General features: G+C 46.8%; 2 protein-coding genes across 6 annotated transcripts in view; one reads left to right on the top strand and one right to left on the bottom strand.

Moving 5' to 3' along the window:
- Positions 1 to 1,385: 1,385 nt before the first annotated feature.
- Positions 1,386 to 4,579, top strand: sco2 (synthesis of cytochrome C oxidase 2). Of its 4 annotated transcripts, none has more exons than XM_086010514.1 (2): positions 1,386 to 1,631; positions 1,911 to 4,579. In XM_086010514.1, exon 2 carries the CDS (start codon positions 1,921 to 1,923, stop codon positions 3,151 to 3,153), a length of 1,233 nt encoding a protein of 410 aa, XP_085866640.1. In that variant the 5' UTR covers positions 1,386 to 1,631; positions 1,911 to 1,920; the 3' UTR covers positions 3,154 to 4,579. The 4 variants fall into 4 exon arrangements, with proteins under 4 accessions (XP_085866640.1, XP_085866637.1, XP_085866641.1 ...); XM_086010511.1 differs by having other exon boundaries at positions 1,461 to 1,545; XM_086010515.1 differs by having other exon boundaries at positions 1,514 to 1,620.
- A 4,827-nt stretch (positions 4,580 to 9,406) lies between these two features.
- Positions 9,407 to 26,000, bottom strand: part of ncaph2 (non-SMC condensin II complex, subunit H2) — a 50,966-nt gene continuing 34,372 nt past the window's right edge. For both annotated transcript variants that reach the window (XM_086010509.1, XM_086010508.1), the window contains exons 16-21: positions 24,179 to 24,296; positions 18,456 to 18,524; positions 18,233 to 18,288; positions 17,371 to 17,472; positions 12,121 to 12,270; positions 9,407 to 11,070 (exon numbers count right to left, since the gene is read on the bottom strand). In XM_086010509.1, the coding sequence (XP_085866635.1) occupies positions 10,930 to 11,070; positions 12,121 to 12,270; positions 17,371 to 17,472; positions 18,233 to 18,288; positions 18,456 to 18,524; positions 24,179 to 24,296 (636 nt within the window). In that variant the 3' untranslated portion in view covers positions 9,407 to 10,929. The remainder of the gene's footprint in view (positions 11,071 to 12,120; positions 12,271 to 17,370; positions 17,473 to 18,232; positions 18,289 to 18,455; positions 18,525 to 24,178; positions 24,297 to 26,000) is intronic.

Raw genomic sequence — 26,000 nt, 5'->3', positions numbered from 1 at the left:
TACACCAATTTGCACATTCGCAGAAAAAAAAATGCCGATTGATATTATTAGTGAAATCACAAATTTCTTTTGCATTTGCAATTTTGCTGAAATGCCCGCCAGAGGAAATCTTTATCATGGCATTTACAATGACATTGCACATAGCGACCAGTTGGCTACCATATTTGCCTTAAACATCAGATACCAGCCTACTGAACTATCATTGGTCATTAACAGCAGTCTTCTAGAAGCCCTTTCAAAGCTGACAAACTTCTGCTTCTAGGAAACCAGCGTTGGCTGACGGCTCCAGTGCCTGGCCATTCCCAGCTAAATGTGGCATTAAAACTGGCCGGTGCTGGGCTTCTGCAGATTTTAGCTATCACTGCTAGGTAAGTAGTCCACACAAAATGCTGAAACTTAGAGTGAAGTTTAACTAAAGAATGTGTCAAACTTGTTAATAGCCTATAACTGTGCAAAATTCTACATATGCAGTTGGTTTGTAGCCATGTTGCTATATGGGTTTATATTTTGTTTGTGCTTGTAGCACAAACAAAGTTCAGGATGGTCGGGGTGAGGGGGGTCGGGGTGAGGGGGTTCAGGGTGGTCGGGGTGAGGGGGTTCAGGGCGGTCGGGGTGAGGGGGTTCAGGATGGTCGGGGTGAGGGGGTTCAGGATGGTCGGGGTGAGGGGGGTTCAGGATGTTCGGGGTGAGGGGGTTCAGGATGGTCGGGGTTCGGGGGTTCAGGGTGTCCGGGGGTGAAGGATGGTTGGGGTGAGGGGTGTTCGGGGTGAGGGGGGTTCAGGTTGTTCGGGGTGAGGGGGTTCAGGTTGTTCGGGGTGAGGGGGTTCAGGATGGTCGGGGTGAGGGGGGGTTCAGGATAGTCGGGGTGAGGGGGATTCAGGATGGTCGGGGTGAGGGGGTTCAGGATGGTCGGGGTGGGGGGATTCAGTGTGGTCAGGGTTCGGGGGTTCAGGATGGTCGGGGTTCGGGGGTTCAGGATGGTCGGGGTGAGGGGGTTCAGGATTGGGTCGGGGAGAGGGGGTTCAGGATTGGGTTTGGGGAGAGGGGGTTGAGGATGGTCGGGGTGAGGGGGGTTCAGGATTGGGTTTGGGGAGAGGGGGTTGAGGATGGTCGGAGTGAGCGGGGTTCAGGATTGGGTTTGGGGAGAGGGGGGTTCAGGATTGGGTTTGGGGAGAGGGGGGTTCAGGATTGGGTTTGGGGAGAGGGGGGTTCAAGATTGGGTTTGGGGTGAGGGGGGTTCAGGATTGGGTTTGGGGAGAGGGGGTTCAGGATTGGGTTTGGGGAGAGGGGGTTCAGGGTGGGGGTTGAGGTGAGGGGGTTCAAGATGGTTCGGTGGTCTCTCTCTCCCGCTCTTTACCTCTTATATCCTGGTCTGTTCACCTCCGACTCCGCGCATGCGCGGCCGTGAAGCATCCTGGGACCTGTAGTTCGCTGGTGCTGTCGGGTAAAAATCAGCGGGAAATCGCGGCCCGCGGCGGCGGCGAGAGAGAGGGAGAGCTGGATCCGGTGATCGAGGCCCGAGGAGCGGGTAGAGCAACAATTCAGGTCCGGGATCGCGGAGCGGGACAGAGGGAGGCCCAGGACCCGCGACAGAGTCCGGGGATCAAGGCCCGAGAGCGGGTATTTCTCCAGTGTGTTACCGAGTGTGTCAGTGGGTATTTCCCCAGTGTGTTACCGAGTGTGTCAGTGGGTATTTCTCCAGTGTGTTACCGAGTGTGTCAGTGGGTATTTCTCCAGTGTGTTACCGAGTGTGTCAGTGGGTGCTTCTCCAATATGTTACTGAGTGTGTCGGTGGGTATTTCTCCAGTGTGTCGGTGGGTATTTCTCCAGTGTGTTCCCGAGTGTGTCGGTGGGTATTTCTCCAGTGTGTTCCCGAGTGTGACATGAGCTTTAATTTTTTTTCTCTGTAGGTGTGCCAGAATGTTTGTGAGGTTGAGGGTCCATGGTTCATGTGGGCAGCTACTGGTCTGTGGTAGCTTCCTGAAGCCAGCAGCCTGTTGGAGTGAGGGTGTGAGCAGAGGTGGCGGAGCGGCCCTGAGACATGCCAGCTGCCTGAGTAACGGGCACCTAGGAACGAAAGCTCACAGGATCAACGCAGGAAAGGGATGGCATTTACAGTCTTGGTCTGTAGTGACTGACTGCAACCAAATGGTGTTGGACCACATGGACACTACCCGATTATACTGTTCCTGTACCAATGGCGAGGGACTACCCACTGAGAGCTCAGCTATCCTGCCTGCTCAGATCACTGGAGCTCATGTGAACTGTCCATTGGAAAGTGTGCAATTTGTTCCGCTGTTAACAGTATCCGAAGCAACAAGTCAGCACACGAGAAAATTGTTGCAGTTCCAAGCCGAGGGAAGGCTATTGAGAACCCACAGTTTGCTCAGCATCTGCCATCCAGCTCCCAGAGTTGTTTGTGTTACTCCAGGCAGTTTAACCCTCCTAACCCACAGACTGTTCTCGCAATCCTCCTCAGACAGAAGTTCCGGGAGACCTGCTGTGAGCCCACAAATTAGACTGCGGACCAAGTTCATGGTGACATGCCTCTTCGGGGCTGCAATAATGGGATTGTGGTTTTACATCAATTTGGAAAAGGAGCAGCGGGAGAAGGTGCGACGACAGGAGCAACTGAAGAAGTTGGCACTGGGTCAAGGCGACTTCAACTTGCTGGATCACACTGGAAGACCCAGAGCCAAGAGGGACTTCTTTGGTCAGTGGGTGCTGCTCTACTTCGGGTTCACCCACTGCCCCGACATCTGCCCCGACGAGCTGGACAAGATATCCAGCGCAGTGCAAATCTTGGACAAGGACAGAGCGCTACCTCCAGTCCAACCCATCTTCATCACGGTGGATCCAGAAAGAGACGGGGTGGAGGAGATGGCAAGGTACATCAAGGATTTCCACTCTCGCATGATGGGGCTGACTGGGACTCCAGAACAGATCAAGGAGCTAGGGAAGGCGTTCCGGGTGTATTACAGTGCCGGTCCCAAGGACGAAGACAATGACTACATTGTGGACCACACCATCATCATCTATCTTCTCAACCCAGATGGGCTTTTCACCGATTACTACAACAGGAGCAAAAGTGACCAGGAAATCGCTGAGAGTATCCGCAGCCACATGAAAACCTACGTTCAACTCTATAGTTGATGAAAAATGAGAGGTTATTGGAGAATGTTTGTGTCAGTCACTGGAATGGAATTTGTTAAAGGGTGCTTCCCCCGCCCCATCCCAACCCAACCCAAACTTGCTTCTGGACCTTTGATCCTATCCCCACTCACAACCTTGTGCTCTAACGCTCGGCCAAACCACACCCCAATCCTGAGTCCAACCCCAACCCGAACTGCATCAAATGGGAGGGTTTAGTGGTAACCACTAGTTAGCAGATTTGCTTTAGCTGGTGGGATGGAATATCGTTCTGTGCAGGGTGATTAATGATCCTTCAATTAATGCTTGTAGTAAATCTGGATATTGACTTGCAGTTCAATGCAGAATCGGTTCAGTAACCGAAGTGTGAACATCAGTCACTACTGCTCCCACATTGTTACACAAGTGAGTGGGGGTGAGTACCCCCCTAATAAATTCCACTGTAATCACTTGGAATGGACCTGTACGAAAGCAGTATATTAATATCTCAATCTATTTTAACCTCCAAGAACAAGTAGACAGCAAGTAGTTAACACATTCGCTGGGCGAGTGTATCCAACAGTGTCAGAATGATTATTTATTAATTTAAATCGATGCTAGTGTAGATGGGCTTGTCTGGCACTGCGGAGAATTCAGCCCTGCTCTGTGACTCCTGTTGTCAGTGCTAGTTTATTAATTATGTGAACGGGTCATTATTTCACAGCACACTCCTTATATCTACCCAATCGGGATACAGTGCACTCAATCGGGATACAGTGCACTCAACTGGACCTGAGATTTGAAGCGATAAATAGATCACAGCTCCTGTACAGAGTGGACTTTTACAAACAGGCAGCTTATTGGTCAGATAAGAATTGGCAATGCTTTCAACTTATTGAATCAAATCTTGAGTGCAGATGGGAACCAATCACAATTACTACCTGCGTATAGCTATTTAGTACAAGATCGATGGGAACAGCAACAAGATGGGAGGTCTCGACCAAATCAGCTAATGCCTGAATGACGGCGAAAGAAGTAATTTTCCCAGTGTTTTAACATGAAATCACTGGTTGGTGAATGTGAAGAACTGGGAGTGGAGCAGGCCTGTGAAACCCAGCACAAGGAGGCACAGAATTACAATCCAAGGCTGTAGTTTGCCACCCAGCTCTCTCTCACTGCGTTAGAGCCCTGGATTCGAAATGGAACAATTCCGCGCGAGGTAGTGTGATGCACGGTTTATGCAGGTTTGAGTATGTTCCCTAAGGGATGGGATGTCCAAGTGTTCCAACACTCTCTACATCTTTTGTCATTTTAATAAATCTCAATAGAACCCCGAATTCAACATTAGCAATGTGAACTTGACCAGAACAGTGTGTGACACATTTATATAATGGTTGTTTTCATCCAAACTCTGTACACAGAATAAACTGAGCACAGATATGAAATAACATGAAGTAAAATGGTGAATTATGTAAAAGCTCAGGAGTTGAGGCAACAGATAAAGTTGCTATTGCCAGGAGTGTGGCAGAGTTCCCACCACCTGATCCTCACCCAGAGGGGTCGGGGAACAAATCCAAGACATCTCCTGTCAGAGGAATTAATCCTCGTTGGAATTGGGTGTACTGTTTAAAGCAAACATAGGTCCTGTGTTCTAATGCTGCTGGATTTCTGTACTCTGACCCGCCTGTAGGGCTGCATCTCACTGCTGAAATTTCTAAATTAAACCAAGTTAGCAAAGAAATTTCATAAAATCAAAAGTGACAGCAGAGGAGCGCACCATCCAGCCTCTCACTTCAACCAGAGCCATCAACTCCAATCCCGCTCTCCTGCTCTTTCCACACATTCTTTTATAGTTTTTCAAATACTTATCCAGCTGGAGTTGTGTGTTCAATTCTGGGCACCACACTTTAGGAAGGATGTCAAGGCCTTGGAGTGGGTGCGGAAGAAATTTACTGGAACGGTACCAGGGATGAGGGACTTCAGTTCTGTGGAGAGAATGGAGAAGCTGGGGTTGTTCTTAGAGTAGAGAAAGTTAAGAGATTTGATACAGGTGTTCAAAATCATGAATGAAACTGTATCCGATGCCAGAAAGGTTGGTAACCAGATGACACAGATTTAAGGTTAAAGGCAAAAGAACAAGAGGTGACATCAGAATTTTTTTACAGATTATGATCTGGCATGCACTGGGTGGTGGAAGCAGATTCAATAGTAACATTCAAAAGGGAATTGGATAAATACTTGAAAAGGAAACATTTGCAGGGCTATGGGGAAAGAGCAGGGGAGTGGGACTAATTGGATAGCTCTTTAAAAGAGCAGGCACAGGCGCAAGAGGCCAAATGACCTCATTCTGTGCTGTATCATTCTACGATTGTCAATGAATCTTGTTACTGATTCACAAACCAGTGGAAATAGTCTTAAAACGCTTCCAGTTCTGAAAGCCTCTTATTAGATCCCTTTCCCCATAAACCTTTATGATGCAGTGAAAGAAATAACAATTTTCTCACATGATATCATTCTACTAAATCTTCAGTCCCTGTTCCCTGGCTGGAATACCGTTTCTATAATGGGGTACAGAACCCATGTCCAAATTCAATAACTTTTTTTTATTCATTCACAGGATGTGAGCATTGCTGGCAAGGCCAGCATTTATTGCCCATTCTGAATTGCCCTCGAGAAGGTGGTGGCGAGCCGCCTTCTTGAACCGCTGCAGTCCGTGTGGTGACAGTACTCCCAGAGTGCTGTTAGGTATGGAATTCCAGGATTTTGACCCAGCGATGATGAAGGAACGGCTGTATATTTCCAAGTCAGGCTGGTGACTTGGAAGGGAACTCGGAGATGGTGCTGCCTTTGTCCTAGGTGGTAGAGGTCGCGGGGTTAGTAAGTGCTGTCGAGGAAGCCGTGGCAAATTGCTGCAGCGCATCTTGTAGATGGTACACACAGCAGCCATGTTGCACTGGCGGTGGAGGTAGCGAATGTTTAAGCTGGTGGATGGGGTGCCAATGAAGCAGGCTGCTTTGTCCTGGATGGTGGTGTGTCTTGAATGTTATTGGAGTCTCTCGTCCAGGCAAATGGAGTATTCTATCACATTCCTGACTTGTGCCTTGTAGGTGGTGGAAAGGTTTTGGGAAGTCAGGGGAGTCAGTCACTGCAGAATATCCAGTGGCTGACCTGCTATTGTTGCCACAATATTTATGTGGCTGGTCCAGTTAAGTTTCTGGTCAATGGTGACCCCCCACCCCCAATGTTGATTGTGGGGGATTCAACAATGGTAATGCCATTGAACATCAAGGGGTAGTGGTTAGACACTCTCTTGTTGGCGATGGTCATTGTCTGGCACCTGTGCAGCACGAATATTACTTGCCACTTACTAGTCCAGGCTTGGATATTGTCCAGGTCTTGCTGCATGTGGGCACGGACTGCTTCATTATCTGAGAAATTGCAAATGGAACTAAACACTGCAATCATCAATGAACATCCCCACTTCTGACCACCTGCTAGAGGGAAGGTCATTGATGAAGCAGCTGGGCCTAGGACACTGACCTGAAGAATTCCTGCAGCAGTATTCTGGGGCTGAGATGATTGGCCTCCAACCACAACCATCTTCCTTTGTGCTAGATATCACTCCAGCTGGTGAAGAGTTTCCCCCCGATCCCCATTGACTTCAATTTTACTAGGGTTCCTTGATGCCATACTGTCAAATGCTGCCTAGATGTCAAGGGCAGTCAATCTCACCTCACCTCTGGAATTCAGCTCTTTTGTCCTTGTTCGGACCAAAGCTGTAATGAGGTCTGGAGCTGAGTGATCCTGGCAGAACCCAAACTGAGCATCGGTGAGCAGGTGCCACTTGATAGCACTGTCGACGACACCTTCCATCACTCTGTTGATGATTGAGAGTAGGCGGATGGGGCAGTTATTGGCCAGATTGGATTGTGTGTACAGGACATACATACCTGGGCAATTTTTCACTTTGTAGTGTTGTAGCTGTACTGGAACAGCTTGGCTACAGATGCAGCTATTACTGGAGCACAAGTCTTCAGCGCGACAGCCGGGATGTTGTTGGGGGCCTATAGCTTTTGCCATATCCAGTGCGCTCAGCCAAATTGCATAAAGACTAGCTTCTGTGATGGTGGGGAACCTCAGGAGGAGGCACAATGAATCATCCACTCGGCATTTCTGGCTGAAGGTAGTTGCAAACACTTGTGTTTTGTCTTTTGCACTCGCATGCTAGGCACTGCCATCATATTCATGGATCCTCCTCCTGTTAGTTATTTAATTGGCCACCACCAGTCACGACTGGATGTGGCAGGACTGCAGAGGGTTTTGAAAGAGGTGGCTATAAAGATAGCAGATGCATTGGTTGTCATCTTCCAAAATTCCATAGATTCTAGAATGGTTCCCTCAGATTGGAAGGTAGCAAATGTAACCCCACTATTTAAGAAAGGAGGGGAGAGAGAAAGCAGGGAGCTACAGACCAGTTAGCCTGACATTATTAGAAAAAATGCTAGAATCTATTAAAGGACATGGTAACAGGGCACTTAGAAAATAATAATAGGATTGGGCAGAGTCAACACAGATTTATGAAAGGGAAATCACGTTTGACAAATCTGTTGGGAATTTTTTTGAGGTTGTAACAGGATAAGGGGAAACCAGTGGATGTGGTGTATTTGGATTTTCAGAAGGCATTCGATAAGGTGCCACACAAGAGGTTATTAAACAAAATTAGGGCTCAAGGGATTGGGGGTAATAGACTAGCATGGATTGAGGATTGGTTAACGGACAGAAAACAGAGAGTAGGAATAAACGGCTCATTTCTGGTTGGCAGGCTGTAACTAGTGGGATACCGCAAGGATCAGTGCTTGGTCCTCAGCTATTCACAATCTATATCAATGATTTGGATGAGGGGACCAACTGTAATATATCCAAGTTTGCTGATGATACAAAGCTAGGTGGGAATGTAAGTTGTGAGGAGGATGCAAAGAGGCTTCAAGGAGATATAGACAGGCTAAGGTGAGTGGGCAAGAGCATGGCAAATGGAATATAATGTGGAGAAATGTGAAGTTATCCACGGTGGTAGGAAAAATAGAAAAGCAGAGTATTTTTTAAATGGAGATTGGGAAATGTTGGTGTTCAGAGGGACTTGGGTGTCGTTGTACACAAATCATGCAGGTACAGCAAGCAGTTAAGAAAGCAAATGGTATATTGGAAATAACAACAGAAAATGCTGGAAAAACTCAGCAGGTCAGGCAACATCCGTGGAGAGAAATTTGAGTTGACGTTTCGGGTTGGACCCTTTATTATTGGCCTTTATTACAAGAGTATTCGAGTACAAGAGTAAAGATGGCAACGACACACACATCCCAAGAATGAATTTTAAAAACTCACTTACCTATCTGTATCCGCACACTCATCGTTAACGATCTGTATCCACACTCAGTCGATCGCTCCGTCTCTCCACTATTAGGAGTTCGTTTTTGCCCCATGATGTGTTTCCTCACCATGCTCTTCAGTGAACTGCATCAATCACTTACCCTCTCACTATGTCATCCCATGACCTCTACTGCAGTGAATAGTTCTTCAGTGATGGATAAATCAGCAACACCTCTTCATTTCAATAAATTTTATTTGAGCAGTGTACAGCTCCGCTACAGTGTGAAAGGAAGATGCTGCCTTGTTTGCTCCCCTGGAAAGTGTAGGTGACTGGCACTGCACCAGAGGGCAAAAGGTTCACTGGCACTGCACCAGAGGGAGAAAGTTTTACGAGCCGGACACTGGACCAGAGGGTGAAAGGTTCACTGGCACTGCACCAGAGGGCAAAAGGTTCACTGGCACTTCACCAGAGGGAGAAAGTTTTACGAGCCGGACACTGGACCAGAGGGTGAAAGGTTCACGGGCACTGCACCAGAGGGCAAAAGGTTCACTGGCACTGCACCAGAGGGCAAAAGGTTCACTGGCACTGCACCAGAGGGAGAAAGTTTTACCAGCCGGACACTGGACCAGAGGGTGAAAGGTTCACTGGCACTGCACCAGTGGGGAAAACCAGCTCCTTTTATTTTGATCTGTGTCTTCATTTATTTTAACATTTCCAGCCCCCCCAACTCCCAGCTGTTATTTTCTGGGCCAGGAACCCAATGGATCCTCCCTCAGAGGCCCATTCAGTGTGTGTGACTGATTAGTGTCAGCAGAATCCTGTACACAGTAGGAATTCCCTGGAAAATGGCCCATTTTCCCAGATCTTCCAATCCCAAATTGACTATAAAAAAGTTTCAAACACAGACAGTGTGAGTGAGTTCCAAGTTTACTGCAGTCCTTATACAGAAATATATGTTTGTACATTTTAAAAATCCTGCACTTTATACAAATACAAGTGTGTACCTGATGGCACACACCACCATTCCTGGCCATCCTAGTAGGATCACACACACACCACCATACAGACCATCCTGGTGATCCCAACACACACCACCATACAGACCATCCTAGTGAACCCCAACACACAGCACCATTCAAACCATCCAGGTGATCCCAACACACACCACCATACAGACCATCCTGGTAAACCCCAACACACACCACCATTCAGACCATCCTGGTGATCCCAACACACAGCACCATTCAAACCATCCTGGTGATCCCAACACACACCACCATTCAGACCATCGTAGTGATCCCAACACAGCACCAGTCAGACCATCCTGGTAAACCCCAACACACAGCACCAGTCAGACCATCCTGGTGATCACAATACACACCACCATACAGACCATCCTGGTGATCCCAACACACCACCATTCAGACCATTCTATTGATCACAACACACACCACCATGCAGACCATCCTAGTGAACCTCAACACAGTCCACCCTAGTGATCCCAACACACAGCACCAGTCAGGCCATCCCACTGATCCCCAAAACACAGTACATTCCTGGCTCCCCACCCTTCCAGTCAGGTCTTGAAAGAAAATTACAAATCATTTTTTCTATACACAAAATTGAAGATTTTTTTCTTAAAGCAGTTGGGCTGGAGTGAGGGAAATATTCCACAACTCTGGTCCCAGAAACAAATGGAACAGACAAGCCCCTCGCTTTATAAAGTTACACCAGTCACCAGGTTAGATGTGGAATTTGAGATTTCCCAAATCTGGTAAACCTCTTAAACGAGCAGAATAAGTGTCAGCTTGGCTCACTTGGGAACATTTTTGCCTCAATCAGAAGATCGTGGGTTGAAGCCCCGCTCCATAACGTGAGCACGTGATCCAGGCTGACACTCCAGGGTAGCACGGAGGAGACAAATCCAAACACACCACTTCAGCCACTGGATGGAAGGTAATTTTATCAAAAAGCTAAAAATCTGCTCTCAGGAAAAAGTTAAGAGCAAGTGGAGAGAGAGTGAATGGAACCAGTTTGTATATAAACACTGTACAGGGAGCAGCCAATTGAATTGTACCCCACCCTGTGCCGAAACACATACATTATACAAAGACAGTCTGGGACAGGAGCTGCACAGAACACAGCAGAATATATAACCATAAATAGAAAGAATCCAGGGTAATTCAAATCATAATCCAGGAATTCTATTTTTTTTGGGGGGGGGGGGGGGCGGTGAAGAGGAGAGGGGGTTCCACCAAAACGTGAAAATCTCGGCAATATACACTTTACTGGTCAGTGCCTTGGACACTTGCTGCTGTACAACAAGGAGATATAGGCACAGCCCTCTCCAAGTATGGCCATGGGTGATGGAGGGGGAGGTCGAATTTGCAATTCCAGAGCTGTGAAAGCCGAGTGAAGGTCCGAGTGTGTTCTCATTTATTGGCGATGGATGGAGCCATGTACGTCTGGAACCGATCATGAGCTCTTACTGTGCTCAACAGGGTGAGTTCCATCGTGTCAACTGATTCATACAGCCCATCTTTCTGCCATATCTCCACAGTGTAGTCATTGGCCTGTGGAAGAAAAGGAACAGATTTCACTGTCAGCAGGTGAGAAAACAGCAAATAATCCCAGCCCGGCAGCTAAACCCCACCACTAGACACAGTGCGGGACAGCCATTCAGAGTCGGTGCTGAAGTAGCTCCGGTCCAATGTGGCAGCAATTGGAGAGAGACTGCTTGGACTGTGGGGGCAGCACCGAATACACTGTCCACTCTCTGTACAGGTGCACTCCGGAGATGCTCACAAGCAGGAGTTACCACAGGTGATCTCAACCCTCCACAAGAGCCCAGCATGTAGATTGTTTCAGCAGAGGGGAGAAAACAGGCAAACCAAGATGATCCTGAAGCAAAAAATAACCCATCCCAGTAACAGGGCGTACTGAGGGGCCAGATCCATCCCATCAGATCCCACAGCAGCAATGAGATGATTGACAGGCAAACTCTGATCATCTTCAGAGTGGAGTAAGATCCACCTGAACCATCTCAAGCTCGAAACTTACCCTCAGTACTGCCCCTCAGGCCGTGCAGTATTCCTTCAGTACTGCACCTCCAGGACTGCAGCCCCCCTGGCAGTGCAATGCTCCCGCAGTATTGCACTGAAGTGTCAGCCGACATTACGTGCTCAAGTCCCTGGTGTGGGGCTCGAACCCACAAACGTCTGACTCAGAGACAGGAGTGTTACCATTGAGCCAAGCTGGCACGGAGACTGTCTCTCAAGGGAACCAATAAAATACTTGTACGGAGCTATGACTAATCCAGCCAGCCATTCAGTGCCACAATTCACCCGAAATGTCACTCATGGGAGATTCTCTCCACTTCTAACCATTGCCAATTCACTACATGTTTCTGTCTTTGTTCACAGAGTTACCTAAACCATTTACTACAGCTGGGTCTGTACCTCACATCTGCCTGGTTTAGGAGATATTCTCTGTTCCCCACCTCCCCTGCACCGAGTTTCCTTTCAATCATTACATTAACACTTGAAGATGTTGCTGTGCTGCTGGGTATTTGAAGTCCCTGGACTCTTATCTGATCCCATTACCCCCTTGGAGAGCACACTCACCAGCTGTAGTGCGGCCAGCATGTATCGACACACCTCAAACGGCTCCTTCCCAGCCACGATGCTCGCAAACGAACGCCTCTGTCTGATGCAGTCAAACACATCCACAATTCTATCCCCGTAATCGTGGATGTCGAAGGCAGCTCGTTCCTCCTGCAGGAAATCAGAAACATTATGGGCACGTTGTAGTTGGTCGGAATGTGGAAAGGAAAGGCAGTCACAGAATAGAATCATACAGCAAAGGAGGCCATTCAGCCCAGCGTGCCTGTGCCAGCTCTTTGAAAGAGCTCTCCAATTGGTCCCTTTCAAGTATTTATCCAATTCGCTCTAGAAAGTGACAACTGACCTTTTCAGGTAGTGCATTCAAGATTGTAACAATTTGCTGCGTAAAAACAAATCTCATCTGCTCCCTGGCTTTTTTGACAGTTAAATCTGTGTTTTCTGCTTAAATAGAATTACACAGAATATACAGAACAGAAACAGGCCATTCTTCCCAACCAGTCCATGCCAGCATTTATGCTCCACTTGAGCCTTCTCCCATCCTTCCTCATCTAACTATCAGCATAACCCTCTATTCCCTTCTCCCTCATATGCTTATCTAGCCTCCCCTTAAATGCACCGATACTATTCGCCTCAACCACTCCGTGGTAGCGAGTTCCACATTATCACCACTCTCTGGCTAAAGAAGTTTCCTCTGAATTCTCCATTTGATTTTCTTGGTGGCTATCTTATATTGATGTCCTCTAGTTTTGCTCTTCCCCACAAGTGGAAACTCTGTCTACTCTATAAACCTTTCATAATTTTAAAGACCTCTATTAGGACACACCTCATCCTTCTCTTTTCAAGAGAAAAAGAGACCCAGCCTATTCATCCTTTCCTGATGGGTATAACCTCGCAGTTCCGGCATCATCCTTGTAAATATTTTTTGCACCCTATCCAGTGCCTCTATCCTTTTTATAATATGGCGACCAGAACTGTACACAGTACTCCAAGTGTGGTCTAACCAAGGTTCGATACAAGTTTCGCATAACTTCTCTACTTTTCAATTCTATTGCTCTACAAATAAACACTAGTACTTGGCTTGCTTTTATTATGGCTTTATTGTCTTGCACCACAAATTTTAGTGATTTGTGTATTTGTACGCCCAGATCCCTTTGCACCTCTACCCTATTTAGATTCTTATTTTCCAAGTAATATGTGACCTCCTTATTTTTCTGTCCAAAATGTAATACCCGTCACTTATCTATTTGCCAATTATATGCCCATTCTACAAGTTTTTTTCTTCATGGGATATGGGCGCCGTTGGCTAGGCCAGCATTTATTGCCCACCCCTAATTGCCTTCGAGAAGGTGGTGGTGAGCTGTCTTCTTGAACCGCTGCAGTCCATGAAGTGAAGGTACTCCCACAGTGCGGTTAGGTAGGAAGTTCCAGGATTTTAACCCAGCGACGATGAAGGAATGGCGATATATTTCCAAGTCAACGTGGTATGTGACTTGGAGGTGGTGGTGTTCCCATGCGCCTGCTGCCCTTGTCCTTCTAGGTGGTAGAGGCGCGGGTTTGGGAGGTGCTGTCTTGTAATTTGTTGTGGACTTCCTCAGTATTGACCATCACCGCTACCACCCACCACCAAATTTGGTGTCTGTTAGAATGCTTTAAGATGATTTAAATGGTCAATCTATCCCAGCATCCTTTCGCTCAGGTTTTTAGTGTTATAGCAATAGCAGAGGAAAGGGTAAATCTTAATCGTGTCTCTATGTATGACAACAGACAGTTTGGAAATGCAACGGCAGAGAATGATAAACACACAGATTAAGAAAAGACTCATACTCTGCTTTGAGACTAGTTGCCAAGACACCACATGCCATAATAAAAGATAAGGATTTGGCCTATGCACTTTACAGTATTAAAAAAACAAAGCTTGTAGAACAAAGGCGAAGGCTGAAAAGGCTAAGGTGTGGCCACAGCTAAACATGCAACTACGCATTACATAGGCACAGGCCAAGGTTGTATTATAGTACAAGAGAAGAACCCGTTTCCTCCCCCAAGGAAGAGTGTTCTCGGGGTGGTTAGGAGCCACGTAGACAGCCTGGAGCGGGTCGCTTCACGCCTGGGAAACCGAGCTGTGTTGCTCTCTTGGTGGTCGGGGCACTCTCAGGGTCAGTCGGAAGCCCACAGCCACTCAGGCAGCCTAGAGAGCCCAAAGTGATCACTTCTCAATTATTATCTTAAACTGTATTATATTAGCTTCACTGTTTCTAGATGTTCCCCAACTTTTATTTCTCTTATCTGCTCTGGTTCATTCCCCATTACTAGATCCAGTAGCGAATCCTCCCTTGTTGGGCTTCTTACATACTGGGTTAGAAAGGAGTCCTGCACTCTATGTAGGAACTCCATTCCCTTAACTGCTTTACTTAACTCTTCTGGCTAATTCATTTCAGGGTAGCTGAAATCCTCCATGATTATTAATCTGTTTTTTACTCATTTCCCTAATTTGTTTGCATATTTCTTCCTCCACCTCCCTTCCACTATTAGGTGGTCTGTAGACTACGCCTATTAGTGTGATCGATCCTTTATTGTCTTTTATCTGTATCCACATCGATTCTATTTCTGTCTTACTGATGGCTGCGTCACTTCTTTCTACTGTCATTATGCTATCTCTAATAAGTACAGCTACTCCACCTGCCCTTTCTCCCTCTCTTTATTTTTCTAAATATGTTATACCCAGCAATATTTAATTCCCAGTCCTGATTTTTCTGTAGCCATGTCTCAGTAATCCCTACTATATCTGATTCGTCGAAGATTAGTGGTAGGCCAGAGGATTGGGAAATTTTTAGAAACCAGCAAAGGACAACTTAAAAAAAAAATTTTTAAAGGAAGATAGATAGATTACGAAAGTAAACTAGCAAAAAATTTTAAAAGACAGTAAGAGCTTCTACAGGTATATAAAAGGGAAGAGAGTAGCTAAAGTAAACATTGGTTCCCTCAGAGGATGAGACTGGGGAATTAATAATGGGAAACAGGGAAATGGCAGAGACTTTGAACAAATATTTTGTATCGGTCTTCACGGTAGAAGTCACTAAAAGCATCCCAATAATAATTGATAATCAAGGGGCTATAGGGAGGGAGGAACTTAAAACAATGACCATCACTAGAGAAAAAGTACTAAGCAAACTAATGGGACTAAATGTGGACAAGTCCCCTGGACCTGATGGCCTACATACTAGGGTCTTAAAAAGAAGTGGCTACAGAGATAGTGGATGCATTGGCTGTAATCTACTAAAATTCCCTGGATTCTGGAGGTGTCCCAGCGGATTGGAAAACCTCAAATGTAACGCCCCTATTCAAGAAAGGAGGGAGGCAAAGCAGGAAACTATAGACCAGTTAGCCTAACATCTGTCATTGGGAAAATGCTGGAATCCATTATTAAGGAAGTAGTAGCAGGACATTTAGAAAATCATAATACAGTCAAGCAGAGTCAACATGGTTTTATGAACGGGAAATCATGTTTGACAAATTTACTAGAGTTCTTTGAGGATGTAATGAGCAGGGTGGATAAAGGGGAACCAGTAGATGTCATGTATTTGCATTTCCAGAAGGCATTCGTTAAGGTGCCACATAAAAGGTTACTGCACAAGATAAGAGCTCATGGGGTTGGGGGTAATATATTAGCATGGATGGATAAAAGATCGGCTAACTAACAGGAAACAAAGAATCGGGATAAATGGGTCATTTGTCATTGGCAAACTGTAACTAGTGGGGTGCCACAGGGATCAGTGCTGGGGCCTCAACTATTTACAATCTATATTAATGACTTGGATGAAGGGACCGAGTATACTGTAGCCAAATTTTCTGATGATACAAAGATAGGTGGGAAAGCAAGTTGTGAGGAGGACAGAATGAGTCTGCAAAGGGATACAGATAGGTTAAGTGAGTGGACAAAAATTTGGCAGATGGAGTATAATGTGGGAAAATGAGAGAATATCCAGTTTGGTCGGAAAAATAAAAAAGCAAATTATTATTTAAATGGCAAGAGACTACAGAATGCTGCAGTACAGAGGGAGCTGGGAGTCCTCGTACATGAAACACAAAAAGCTAGCATGCAGGTACAGCAAGTAATTAGGAAGACACATGGAAAGTTGGCCTTTATTGCATGGGGGATGGAGTATAAAAGTAGGTAAGTCTTGCTGCTGCTGAGACCACACCTGGAGTACTGCGTGCAGTTTTGGTCTCCTTTTTTAAGGAGGGATATACTTGCATTGGAGGCAGTTCAGAGAAGGTTCACTAGATTAATTCCTGAGATGAAGGGGTTGTCTTATGAAGATAGGTTGGGCCTATACTCATTGGAGTTTAGAAGAATGAGAGGTGATCCTATTGAAACATAAGATTACTGGGGGCTTGACAGGGTAGATGCAGGGAGGATGTTTCCCCTCGTGGGGGATTCTAGAACTAGGGGGCACAGTTTCAGGATAAGGGGTCGCCCATTTAAAACGGAGATGAGGAGGAATTTCTTTTCTCAGAGGGTCATGAATCTTTGGAATTCTCTACCCCAGAGAGCTGTGGAGGCGGAGACATTGAATATATTCAAGGCTGAGATAGACAGATATTTCAGCTACAGGGGAGTCAAGGGTTATGGGGAACAGGCAGAAACGTAGAGTTGAGGCCAAGATCAGATCAGCCATGATCTTATTGAATGGCGGAGCAGGCTTGAGGGGCCGAATGGCCTACCCCTGCTCCTATTTTTTACATTCTTATGTTCCTCGCACCATATTAGTGTATTGCCTCCAGTTCCCGGTTTATTATGCATTGCTGTACAATTTAACTCATTTTTAACAGCAATTTCTCTCACTTTATTTTTAACAATCTTTTTACACTCCTGTTCTATCACTCTTTATTCCCTACCCATTTATGTCCTCCCTTAGTTTAATATCTGTCCTATGCACTCCTGTTTCGTTCATATTTGGGCATGTTACATTTCTTGTAGATCCATCTTATTAGTTACAGACCCCCCCCCCACCAAGCCAGCACTTCGAAGAACTGCCACAATGGAAAAAGAGAACAAGGTTTAAGAGCGGAAAACCTCCACCAAGTGGAAATCTGAAATAAAAGCTGAAAATACCGCAAATACGCAGCAGCACACTGAAGGTGGGCTCATATTTCCAGTCTGACCCATCAGAAATACTAAGCAATCTCCCATCATCGCCACAACTCCCAGAATGTTGCTCACTGCATTAGGCCCAATCGAATCACTCTTACCTGTACCTCCAGTCTCGGGCCAATCTTCTCCTCCCAGTCTCTCACACGGAGGGAGAGCGCTGTCTCCTTGGCGTACTGCTGGGAGTTAGCGATAAACAGCTCCTGGAATACAAGAATGGGTCAATGTTGGAACAGCTTAATCCAACAACCAGCGCTCCAGGTGGAACTGCCATGTATCCAGGATCGGAGCGAGCACAGGCCTCGTGTACAACGCAAGGCTCGCCTTATAGAGCACGCAAGCAAATTGCAACAGCAAAAGCAGCCCTGTACTCCCGATAACACTGTCCTTGTACATTACAGTAAGGAGTATATTACCCCTTTACTCCCAATGACACTGTTCCCCCTGTATAGTACACAGAGTAAGGAGACTCTTAACTGCCTTCTAAAATGGCTTAGCCAGCCACTCACTTGTACCAAACTGCTACAATGAATTTCAGTTCAGGGTGGGTGGGTGGGGGGGGGAAGGTCCACCACCACCTTCGCAGGGCAACTGGGGATGGACAATAAATGCTGGCCTTGCCAGCAATGCCCTCATCCCAAGAATACATTTTAAAATGCTTAGCTACTGGATCTATCCTGTGCATCACTGCTGGAACCCATTGCTTTCTGAAGATTCCAGCACTCTCCATGCAGCTCAAGTCCCTCAGAATCACTAGTCAGGGCTTCCTAGATTAGAACTCTTGGCTACATTGACATGTGATCACACAACAGAACCCAGACTGGACCATCCTCAAAACATTTGTACTGATTTAGGCTGGGACATAGATTTTAAATACAGCTGGATATTAAACCTTTTCTGTACAGCGACTGAATAAAAGGATGCTAAAACAAGACATATTTCATTAACAGCAGCTTTACACACCACATTCCGTCTGACGAGCTCCTCATAACTCGCGCAGCCAGCTTCTCCGAGAGGGTCTGCAATTACAGATGGAAAATCGAATTATGGACAGAAAAACAGGAGGGGTCTGGATTTACGGGAGGGAGACTTACCCACAGTTACAGGGAGTAGGAGCTACCCATAGTTGGGGGGGGGGGGGGGGGGTGAAGGTTACCCAGATTCAGGGGTGGTGGGGGGAAGTTACCTAGATTTGGGGGGATGTGGTTGTCCTGAGCTGCAACAGCCTCTTGATCCAAAGCGATGTCATAATCATCTAAAATAAAAGAAACACAGGTTAGAAATGCCAAGGTTTTTCAGCTGTTCACAATGTTTTACTCAGCATCGCTAGTTTCAGCTGTCAGAGAGCAGGTGAACCTGATCCTCACTCACACATAATCAGTTCATGACCCAAGCTCTCCTCTGGATCTCAGTCACATGAGGGGAGATCAATGAACCTGACTTGGACACAAAAACATTGCCACTGGGATAAGTTCCACATCTCCCATCCACTGCTCTCTAGCACAAGAGCGCAGCCAGAATTATTTGAATTGGAACTTTTAGTACTCATCATTCACATCTCAGCCTTGCTTTAGTAATTGAACACACCCACTTCCCCCCCAGTGATCACCTCGTCTAATGCAAGCACCAACTCTCACAGGGATCGGCGCACAGCGGTTTTTATATGGTCTGAGCATCTCTGTGCTACACCTGGATTCGCTCCTAGATTTTCGGGACTGGGAGGGGTATCCTGGTGATGGACTAGACTTGACCAATCAGAATAGCCGTCTCTATCCCTTTAAGGGAAGTGTCTTGTCTGTCCCGGGTTCCCAGTGTCAGAGGTGCTGCGGTAGAAGCTGCAGCCTCAGAGATAGAGTTTAAAATTTCTAACTCCCCAGGTTTTTTTGTACTCAAGATAGTTAAAGAATCCGATCAGTTCCAGTTCAGGGCACAACCTACCTCTAACCAGCAGTAACCACCACTAACCAACGGTAACTGGAGAGTGTTTCTGATTTTTACTTTCTTCCCACGCTGCAATTAATTAGCATTTGCAATTCCAGCGAGTCACAGATTTGCACCAGACTCCTGGCAGATTATTGAAGACCTGTTTCTGCTGCCTATCTGAGGCAGAGTAGGGGAGGAAATTAATCCCACCTCCTACACAAATAAATTATGTAAATGATACAAATGGTGAACATCAGAATATGAAATGATTGCTCTAAAACCCCATGAGTGGGCTGTGTGTCACTCTGCAGAATATTAACAAGTAATGATGCAGTTGGAGGATTATCTGCAGGATATCAGGTCGAACAGAAGCAGCAGGTATTGTTCTGGGCTCCGCCTTTACACATTCGCTGATCTGATCCCAGTCTCTCACACACACACACACACACACACACACCCAAACACACACACCCAAACACACACACACAGCCACCCACACACACACACAGCCACCCACACAGCCACACACACACACAGCCACACACACACAGCCACACCCGCACACAAACAGCCACACACACAAACAGCCACACACACACGGATCTGCGCTTGAGGGGCCGTATGGCTTACTCCTGCTCCTATTTTTAATGTTCTTATTAAACGCAGAACATTCATTCATTGTTGAAATGCTTTGTTAGTGACAGCACTCTCTGAATATTTATGTTTGTAGCAGAGACCTGCTGTGAAAGGCAACAGATACAGCACATTTCCGACACCTCCTCCCCCACACACCAGTACAAGCAGAGTGTACGACCTCTTCACACTCAATAACACGGAGACCAAGGTATATTACCCCTTTACTCTGGATAACACTCTCCCCGTGTTCAATACAGGTGTATATTAACCCTTTACATGGTATGTCCTGTCCACAAAAAGCAGGACCAAACCAATCTGGCCAATTACCGCCCCATCAGTCTACTCTCAATTATCAGCAGAGTGATGGAAGGTGTCGTCGACAGTGCTATCGAGCGGCACTTACTCACCAATAACCTGCTCACTGATGCTCAGTTTGGGTTCCGCCAGAACCACTCGGCTGCCGACCTCATTACAGCCTTGGTCCAAACAATGGACAAAAGAGCTGAATTCCAGAGGTGAGGCGAGAGTGACTGCCCTCGACCTCAAGGCAGCATTTGACTGGGTGTGGCATGAAGGAGCCCTAGTAAAACTGAAGTCAATGGGAATCGGGGGGGGGAAACTCTCCACTGGCTGGAGTCATACCTAGCACAAAGGAAGATGGTTGTGGTGATTGAAGGTCAATCATCACAGCCCCAAGACATCGCTGCAGGAGTTCCTCAGGGCAGTGTCCTAGGCCCAACCATATTCAGCTGTTTCATCAATAACCTTCCCTCCATCATAATATCAGAAGTGGGGATGTTCGCTGATGACTGCACAGTGTTCAGTGCCATTCACAACTCCTCAGATAATGAAGCAGTCCATGCCCATATGCAGCAAGATCTGGACGACGTTCAGGCTTAAGCTGATAAGTGGCAGGTAACATTCGCGCCACAGAAGTGCCGGGCAATGACTATCGCCAACAAGCGAGAGTCTAAACACCACCCCTTGACATTCAACGGCATTACCATCGCCGAATCCCCCACCAACAACTTCCTGGGGGGTCACCATTGACCAGAAACTTAACTGGACCAGCCACATAAATACTGTGGCAACAAGAGCGGGTCAGAGGCTAGGTATTCTGCAGCAAGTGTCTCACCTCCTGACTCCCCAAAGCCTTTCCACCATCTACAAGGCACAAGTCAGGAGTGTGATGGAATACTCTCCACTTGCCTGGATGAGTGCAGCTTCAACAACACTCAAGAAGCTTGACACCATCCAGGAAAAAGCAGCCCGCTTGATTGGCACCCCATCCACCACCTTAAACATTCACTCCCTCCGTGGCTGCAGTGTGTACCATCTATAAGATGCACTGCAGCAACTCACCAAGGCTTCTTCAGCAGCACCTCCCAAACCCACGACCTCTTCCACCTAGAAGGACAAGGGCAGCAGACGCATGGGAACACCACCACCTCCAAGTTCCCCTCCAAGTCACACATCATCCTGACTTAGAAGTATATCGCTGATCATCATCGCTGGGTCAAAATCCTGGAACTCCCTCCCTAACAGCACTGTGGGAGTACCTTCACCACACGGACAGCAGCGGTTCAAGGCGGCGGCTCACCACCACCTTCTCAAGGCAATTAGGGATGGGCAATAAATGCTGGCCTTGCCAGCAACGCCCACATCCCATAAAAACAAATACTTCTTTTTTAAATGAGGAGCAATTATGTAAATTGGGCATGTCCTCACTAGAAAAGAGAAGGTTGTGATGTGAGAAGGTTGTGAGGTGATACGATTGCTGTTTTCAGGATTCTAAAAAGGGACTAGATAATGTCGACCATGACAAGCTGTTTCACCTTGTCCAGAACAATAGAACCAGAGGACGGCCTGCGCTTGAACGGGGGGGCAAATTCAAAACTAATCTGCAGAAACAACATTTCAGTGACTGAGTAGTCAATCTATGGAACAGGCTCCCTCGGGAGATGGTGGAAGCAGTTAGTATTGATTAATTCAAATGCAAATTAGATAGATTTCTTTCAGAAAATAACATTGTGAGGTACAGTAGATGAGTAATTTGAGACATGGCACTAGGGAGGAACAGGTGACTTTGGATCTATGGTTTTCCTCGTCTCATGTCTGGGCCTGTTATAGACTAATTGATAGAGATTGATTGCTGTGGTTAGTCAACAACTTCATTAGCATTGTATCATGTGACTACCAGGATGGTAGAAGATGAACTAGATGGACCTTTTTCCGTCTAAAAATTCCGATGTTCCGGTGTACACATCCTGTTCTCCCCGCCCTGGAGACGAGGAGGTGGACGGGCAGGGGGCAGATACAGTTTAATGTCGAAAATGTGAATTACATTTTGGAAACAACAAGAAATACACCTTAAATGGTGAGATTTCGAATGGAGCAGAGCAGAGCGCGGCCTTGGTGTGCAGATACATAGGTCATTAAAGGGGTCAGCGAAGTGAGAGCGGGCCATTCAAAAGGGAAATCGAATCCTTGGTTTTGTGCCTGGAGGTGGAATTTCTGGATGGAGAAAGGTCCATCTAGTTCACCTACAACCATCCTGGTAGTCACATGATACGACGATATTAGGGTTGTTGACAAATCATGGCAATCAATCTGTATCAATTAATCTACAACAGACCCAGGCATGAGGCAGGGAGGTGATGTTAAACTTAAGGTACCAGACCTTGGTGAGGCCACAGTTGGAGTATTGGGCAGTTTTGGTCACCCCGTTCTAGGAAGGATATACAAGCAATGGGAAAGGTGCAGTGAGTGGTTAGAATGTGGAACTTGCTACCACAGGGAGTAGTTGAGGTGAACAGCATAGATGCATTCAAGTGGAAGCTAGATAAGCACACGAGGGAGAAAGAAATAGAGGGATATATTGATGGGGTTAGATGAAGGAGGGTGGGAGGAGGCTTGTGTGGAGTGTAGACACCGGCGTGGACCTGTTGGCCGAATGGCCGGTTTCTGTGCTGTAAATACTTTGTAATAGATTCACTGGGATATTTCCACAGATGAGGGGCTACTTGACACACTTAAGTTAGGGCTTTCTCCCCCACTAGAGTTGAGAAGGTTCATCGAGATTATGAAGAGTTGTGCAGTGCTGCGCGAGATAGTAAAGAGAGAGCACAAATTGAAGATAATTACAAAAAAAAATTAAAAGGAAAAAATTCTTTACAGGCAGTTCACATGTGGAATTGTTTGCCAGTCCATAATTCTGTTTAAAAGGAATTAGATAGTTGCTTGAAAAAGTAGAATATTAAAAAAGGTAGAGGGAGCACGGGGATAGAATGAACCTCTCATGCACAAGGCTGAATGGCACGTTTCTGTGCTGGAGCATTGCGAGATTCTATCTGGCCAAAACAGTAGACTACAAGTTGGAGGACGTCTTGCTTCAACTGCCCAGGGCTTGTCTGACTCTTGGCTCACGTACCACATCTTGTTCTGGTCACCAAGGCACAAGGAAGATAGTCAAGCCAAGGAGTGGGACCATCGACTGATCCCTGGGAGCGGAGGTCTGAGTTATGGAAAGATCAGAAACACAGCCTTCTCAGCCCGGAAGAGAGACAAGTGTGACAGGGCCTCACCGAGGTACAGGAGGTGATAAATGGTGCACCTGTGCCAGTGGATTAGGGTACACACCCAACACACACCCCATTACCATTCATTCCGTAAAACGACTAAAACCCACCTGTACAGGCTGGTTGTGCTTAAACAGCAATCAATGCCATCACAGAAATCACAGAAACCCCACAGTGCAGATAGAGGCCATTTCGGCCCATCGAGCCTGCACCGACAAATATCCCACCCTATCCCCGTAACCCCACGTATTTAATCCCCCTAACACTAAGGGTCAATTTATCATAGCCAATCAACCTAACCCGCACATCTTTGGACTGTGGGAGGAAACCGGAGCACCCGGAGGAAACCCACGCAAACACGGGGAGAATGTGCAAACTCCACACAGACAGTCACCCAAGGCCGGATTCGAACCCGGGTCCCTGGCGCTGTGAGGCAACAGTGCTAACCACTATGCCACCGTGCTGCCCATCATTCAAACCATCAGAATGGGAGTCTGGCACCTGCCCCGAGCACAGCTTCCACTCCGAGTTCCACACTAGAACTCCATTCCAAGTGAACAGATACCCAGCAGCGGAGTACCAGAGATACTGAGACTGTGAGAAAGGGAGAGTAGTGCCCGAGTCCAGGAGTGACCCAACTCCAAGGGGTGGGAGACTGCCACCCATTGTCAGTTCCCAGGAGTTCCTACATTTGTTGCAGGAGGGGAACCATCTCTGGGGGCCGTCAGTGTGGCAAGTTTATAAATGTGTGAAATCCCTTCTCTTTCATTACCTTCCACTCCATCGTAATCCAGATGGTCTTCAGCTCGCTCCTGCAAGTCGTTTAATTCTTCTTCCACATTTCCTGCTTCAGTCTCTAACTCCTCTATTACCCGCCCACGCAGAGCAATCTGCGGAGGAAAGACTTCATTAACATAATCATATACACAAACAGCAGGAGCACTGACAAACCAGAATACATCAGCGAACATAAGTCACAGCGCACCGCAGCACCTGAATCAGACTCCATATTCACCAACTCCCCTTCAGACTCTCCGTGTACAAACCACTTCGACTGGCCATTTATATCCCACAAATCACACTGTTGCCCGCCAATGTTCCATTTAAGTTGCACGGCCATTCAGCGCTCTGCAACTCTTGCACAGCCAGCTCACCAGCTTTCAAATAAGAAAAACCACGCTTGCGCCAAATTTTGAATGGGCCACGTAGCCCCAAAAAAATTAAAGGGCACATTGTTCCCCGTTCACTACTTTATCCCATCCCACAGCTCCCCACAGACAGCTCATTCTCAGATCCGTGGGTCGAGGGCAAGCTTCACCTCCCCATCTCTCTTGCACGCACACAGATTTGGACAGTCACCTCTTCCACGATACAGTCAAAATTCACTATTCCTCATGCTCCACTTAGAATAGATTCAGAATCTACAGCATAGGAGGCCATTCTGCCCATCGTGCCTGCGCTGCGCTGGTCATCATTTCATACGCCTCAATTAAGTCTCCCCTCAGCCTCCTCTGTTGCAAAGAAAACAACCCCAGCCCATCCAATCTTTCCACAGCTAAAATTCTCCAGTCCTGGCAACATCCTCGTAAATCTCCTCTGGACCCTCCCTAGTGCAATCACATCTTTCCTGTAATGTGGTGACCAGAACTGCATGCAGTACTCTAGCTGTGGCCTAACTAGTGTTTTATACAGTTCAGACATAACCTCCCAGCTCTTATATTCTGTGCCTCGGCTAATAAAGGAAAGTATCCCGCATGCCTTCTTAACCACCTTATCTAACTGTCCTACTACCTTCGGGAATCTGTGGACATGCACTCCAAGGTCCCGCTGTTCCTCTACATTTCTTAAGTGTCCTACCATTTAATGTATATTCCCTTGCCTTGTTAGCCCTCCCCAAATGCATTACCTCACACTTCTCTGGATTGAATTCCATTTGCCACTTTTCTGACCACCTGACCAGTCCATTGATATCTTCCTGCAGTCTACAGCTTTCTTCCTCACCAACAACCACACGGCCAATTTTTGTATCACCTGCAAACTTCTTAATCATGCCCTCTACATTGAAGACTAAATCATTGATATGTACCACAAAAAGCCAGGGGCCAAGTACTGAGCCCTGCAGATCCCCACTGGAAACAGCCTTCCAGTCACAAATGTTCTAGTCCCTCCCTCAAAAACCTTGTGGTAAATCATTGTGTATTAAACTACTGTGTGAAAACCTAACCTCCCCCTTCTTTCTCCCCATGATAATCCTCAATCTGTGCCCCTAATTACTGATTCACTGACCAGTGATAATCCTCAATCTGTGCCCCTAGTTACTGATTCACTGACCAGTGATAATCCTCAATCTGTACCCCTAATTACTGATTCACTGACCAGTGATAATCCTCAATCTGTGCCAGACCAGGAATTAACCAAAGAATTCTGGCTATACGACTCGCTCCCACCCTGACCCAGTGGGGGAATCCTTGCAGATCCTGGATTTCAACACGCACTGTTTTTGATGAGAGTTGATCTCCACACTGCCCGCGGAGTTTTCCATAATCCACTGGCCTCTCTCTCCTGACACTAACTTGCGGATCTCACCAAACACT

Source organism: Somniosus microcephalus, chromosome 17, assembly GCF_052327205.1.
Source record: "Somniosus microcephalus isolate GS21.2 chromosome 17, FLI_Smic_1.0, whole genome shotgun sequence".
In the NCBI taxonomy this organism is placed as follows: Eukaryota; Metazoa; Chordata; class Chondrichthyes; order Squaliformes; family Somniosidae; genus Somniosus; species Somniosus microcephalus.
Note: the sequence above shows the minus strand (reverse complement) of the source record. Positions and strands in the feature narration are given on the sequence as shown.